This window comes from Stegastes partitus, unplaced genomic scaffold, assembly GCF_000690725.1.
Source record: "Stegastes partitus isolate 25-593 unplaced genomic scaffold, Stegastes_partitus-1.0.2 Scaffold1654, whole genome shotgun sequence".
NCBI classification, from domain to species: Eukaryota; Metazoa; Chordata; class Actinopteri; family Pomacentridae; genus Stegastes; species Stegastes partitus.
Window position 1 is genome coordinate 1 of NW_007579385.1, and position 5,067 is coordinate 5,067.

Below are 5,067 nucleotides of genomic sequence, written 5' to 3' on the forward strand. Positions count from 1 at the left end.
CGCCACAACCATGGTTAGGAGTAGAGGGAGCTCAGAAATGTCTCTTGTGCAATATAGTAAAGTGATCCCTCCATAAATATACAAAAAGTAAACACAAAAGTTACATTTCTATGTTTTTGAACATCAAAACATGCAAACATCCTGGTAGACTCCAAAGAGATCATTCCAAACCTGTTTTGTGCATGTTATGGGTTCTTCAACCTTTTGAGCTCAAAGTAGTTTTTAAAACTTTTTATTCCTGTCATGTTTTTTCTTCACTGTCGCTATAAAACCAACACCATAATGCCATAACATGAACTAAAATAAAAAGATAGACTTGTAATCAATATTTTTCTAAGTTCCTACAGGCATTACCAAGACTGGAAAAAGGGGTGATTCTACAGACTACAGATTGTTTTGTATTTTTAATGTATATGCTCTGTTTAAACACAGTCTGCAGTTCATCCCAGTGAAGCCAAAAGACAACTGAATTTTTGTCCTTTGACTCTTTGTACATCTGATTCACACCAATGAGTCTTAGGAGTTTTTTTTTTTTTTTAAATTTCAGAATCTGGTTACAGCAACCTGTTTCTTATGGAGAATCTGTAAATGTGACATGTACAGCAGACTGATTGTGATGAAATATCAGCATTTTAAGCTCAGATTTGCCTACATTTACACGTTACAGATAAGTAGTTTGAGAACCATTTTTACCGTTACTGACTCTGATAAGTAGTTGTTATTTTGGCAATTTTGTAAAGACAACATGCCTTTCAAATCTACTGGTGGGTTTAAGTGTTCAGAGTGTTAACCAAGAAAGTAACTGGAAGATGAATCAGTCCTTAAAATCATCATTGAATGTGTTTAGGTTCAAGTTGATGGACCAGCTGCCTCAGCTCTTCAGTCGGCTCCACTCCAGTCAGTCCAGTCTGGCTGAGCGTGAGCAGCAGCCGCTCAACGTGTCCAGGAGGAACTACTTCAGGAGCAAGTCTGGACGCTCGCTCTACGTCTCCATTTGCAACATGCACCAGCACATCAGCCAGAACCCCGACTGGTTCGAGAAGCAGCTGTCACCTGCAGGAGGCACCTCCGCCTCCTCTGACTCCCCCTCCAAACAACCTCCTCTCCCTGCTGCTCCAAGTCCTCCCCCAAAGCCTCCCTGCTACTCCTCATCTCAGCCCGAGCAGAGGTTCGACTCTGGCCTGGTGCTGAATGAGGTGGTGGTGAGGACGCCGCCGCTGGAAGGCAGCGATAGAGCCCCGAGGAGGAACATGCTCCTGCTGGCCCCTGGCTCCAGTTCCAGCCTCAACCTTGGCCCAAGTCCCAGTCCCAGTCCAGGTCTCTGTCCCAGTCCAGGTCTCTGTCCCAGTCCTGGGCTGTGTCCTAGTCCAGGCCTGCCACACTGCACTCTGTCTGCGCTGGGACCAGCTTCAAGGTAATAATACCACCTTCTTTTTTAACCTCCTGAGTTCAGACTAACACAACACCATCTGACTGCTGCTGCTGTTTGATTCTTTCAGGTCAACCTCTGGGATATCTGGACTTTTACCTGAAGAGCCTTCCTCCTCCTCATCATCCTCAGCTGCCTCCATTCTGCAGGATGAGGTGTGCCCTGTCCCCGCCCAGCCAGAGGAGAGCTGTCCTTCTGCTCCTGAGGTCCCGCCTCCTCGGGATTCGGGTATCTATGATTCGTCTGTCCCCTCTTCAGAGCTTTCAATTCCTCTAATGGAAGGACTGTCACATGACCAAGCAGACTCCTCCTCCTTGGCTGACAGCGAATCGTCTTCTTCTGGGCTGGGTAAGGCAGTTATCTGTCGAATACAAGAACCTCACCTGATGCATCTTGTATTTGAAATATTGTTCTGCTATTAGCTTTCAGTTCCTCATGTAACTTTGCCGTAAATAGCTGACCACATGTTTTTCAGGGGACGAGGAGCCACCGGCCGTCGCGTCGCTCCGCTGCAGCGCCACCGCAGTGTGTAAAGCCGAGCTGCACCACCATCACCACAGCGACTCTCTCGCTCCTGTGGCATCATTGTAGAGGATGCCAACAGCCAATCAAAGGAGGACCCAAAACTGTACTGGTCTTAGCCCTGAAAGTGCTGTCATCCCCATGGAAACAAAACTGGAAGACATTAAAGGCATTGGAGGAACTCATATGTGGAAACAAAGTTCTAGAACACGAGTTCTTGTCAGCTATGGAGACCACTATGTTGTAGGACTCGCCTTTGCATTCTGAAACACTAACTATGGCAACTATGGTGACACTACTTCCTGGTAATCATGGCAACCACTGATGTTAAACCTGTAGTCCCTACTAAATGTGGTAAACACCACTGTGTTTCTTGAATACTGTTACCTCGTAGCTATGGAAACCCCTTCATTTTGAAACTCCATTCCCCAGAGTTTATGGTAACAATGCCGTTCTGCAACATTAGTCCATGGTAACTATGGTAACCACAAAGTTCTAGGACCATATTCCCTGGTCACTGGGGTAACCACTGGGTTGTAGAACATTGGTCACAGGTAGCTGTGGTACTTACTGTGTTCTAGAGCAATAGCCCAGCTAACTATGCTAAATACTGAGTTCCACAATGTTGACAACTACTATGAATGAGGTAAATACGGAGTTCTGAAACACAAATCCCTGGTAACTATGGAAACCACTGCATTTTTCGAATAACAGTCCTATTAACTATGGGAACCACAGAGTTCTGGAACACTACTTCTTAGTGGACCTTTGGTAATGACTACATCTCTGAATACCAGTCCAGGTGACTATGGTACCAACTGAGTCCTCAAACAGTAGTGCCTCGTCACTGTGGTAACCATTGGGTTGTGGAGCATTTGTCACTGTGGTAACCACTGCATTCTGGAGCAATACCCAAGTAACTTTGGTAACCAATGTGTTCTAGAACGTTGACAACTACGATAACTAAAATAACCACTGAGTTCTAGAACCATAGTCCCTGGTTGCTGTGGTAATCACTGAGCTGCAGAACCTTGGTCACCAGTAAATGTGGTAACTGCTAAGTTCTGGAGCTTTACTCCCTGGTAGCAATGATAGTGATGCATTTGTCCAAATAACGAGGATAACTGCCATGTTCTGGAGTGATGATGATTCCACTAGCTAAGGGAAACACAGAGTTCATGAACTCTGCTCCCTGGTAACTATGGTAAGTGGGTCATCTAGAATGCTAGTCTCTGGTAACTAAGGTACTTTGTTTGTACCACTGACCCACCTGCCTGGAGGGTTTTTGAAGGACTGGATCTCCAGACGCAGGTGGATCAGAACCAATCAGTTCAAACCAAAGACTGCCTCGGCACTGCATACTGATGGATGGATGGATGGATGGATGGATGGACGGATGGATGGATGGATGGATGATTAGTGACGGCTGACTCGTGTGTTTGGGTAGAAGTTCGGTACCAAAACAAGACTCTGAAACAAACTGCATGTTTGGATGCAGAAATGCGAGAAGGCACAGGATCGCAAACATGTTCAGATGTGGCCCAGCAACAACATTCAACAGGATCAAAGTAGCTGAGTGCTAAATGCATGAACACATAAAGGACATTGAGATTTTGGCAACAGGAGGCTTTTTGTACTATTACTTGTAATCTCAACATTTTGGACCTACAACAACAATTTCCACAAAACCACATGAATACTGTTTTTTTCTAAAGTTGCAATACCTTAAATGTGCCTTTTTATATTCAGAGTAGAAAGGGAAGGAGCATTGTGGTACTATTGAAGACCTGTCAACAATGGTACCAACACCTGATAATGTGACACGATGTGGGACAAGAGCATACACTTGTGAACTGAAATGTAGTTTCTTTTCACTGCATCTTAATTCAGACAATAAAATTGGCATTTATGCATGATAAGATGTGATTACATTAAGCTTTTATGGTATTGGATATTGATGTTACATTTATAGATGTACATTTCCTAATATTTTGAACTAATTTTCAGACATTGTTGCAGGAAGCAGCAAAGATGAGGGGCTTTGGTTTTAAAAATGACCAAATTACTTTAAATAAGGCGAGTTCCTCCAGGACAATGAAAGGTTGACGAGTTTGTCAAATGAAATGCTGAAATGATGTCACACTTTGATGTATTAAGTCAAAATTCTGAGAAAGTAAACACAGTTTTTTACTTTTTATGTCAGAATTCAGCAATGACGAACCATTATTTCTACTATAACTTGAAACTTTTATGTGTCTCCTATTATTTTGACTTAATTTGAGATTTTTTATATAAATGTAATAGCTTCTGTAAGTCTTTTTTTTTTACATTTTCCTGACTGGGCCGTTGTTGATCTCTTGTACATATTTCATGATAGTCAGAGGACACTGTGACTATCAGTTACTGATTTTTTTTTTTTTTCTTTTCACGATCAGCAACTGCACTTGGTTTTCTGGATCAAAAATCACGAGTCCTGTGTTTTTTTAAGTGTTGATAAAGTCCTTTTAAAGTGTGTTTTCTGACTCTAAGTTGCTGCTGAAGGCTGAGGATCGATGGCTTTTGGTTCATCCACAGGTTTGAGTTGTTGGAAGGAAGGACTGAGCATTTCCCACTTGTAAATATTTGTAGTTTTCTCTGAAAATGTCTGATTTTATTTTGTATAGACTGTCATTTTAGTATTTTTTTCAAATTTTAAAGAAATATCTTTTTAGAGCTGTACTGTTTTATAGTACTTTAATTTAGGAAGTAAATAAATCCATCTATGAAAACCTTCTTCTGTTCATATTTTCTTTCGGTCACTGACTACTTACTGGGAGTTTATAGGAATCCTGTTGGTGTTCACATGGACGACTCGTAGATTTTTACATTTGCAGCAGGATGCAAAGCTCATCTAGCAGAAAAGCAGAAGAACTGTTGCTGGAGAAACGTTGGCGCTCAGTAAACCACTGTTTGTTCTGTTGTCTGTCGTTTGCTTCGAGCTGACTAAGAGGTTTAACTTTCTTCTAGTGAAACACTTCAGTGACACAAAAAGCAGCAGACAGCTCCATAGTGTGGACGCTGTGAGGCATCAATGCTTAAAACAACACGAGCCTGTAAAACTCACAGATGGTGCTCAA

At 42.5% G+C, this 5,067-nt stretch overlaps 1 protein-coding gene across 1 annotated transcript; it reads left to right on the forward strand.

Annotated features, from left to right (window-relative positions):
* The first annotated feature begins 629 nt into the window (after nt 1-629).
* LOC103371823 (interleukin-17 receptor D) lies at nt 630-4,723 on the forward strand. The gene is made up of 3 exons (XM_008301277.1): nt 630-1,414; nt 1,500-1,777; nt 1,905-4,723. The coding sequence occupies exons 1-3, from the start codon at nt 810-812 to the stop codon at nt 2,018-2,020; spliced, it is 999 nt and encodes a 332-aa protein (XP_008299499.1). The 5' UTR covers nt 630-809; the 3' UTR covers nt 2,021-4,723.
* The last annotated feature ends 344 nt before the right edge of the window (nt 4,724-5,067 follow it).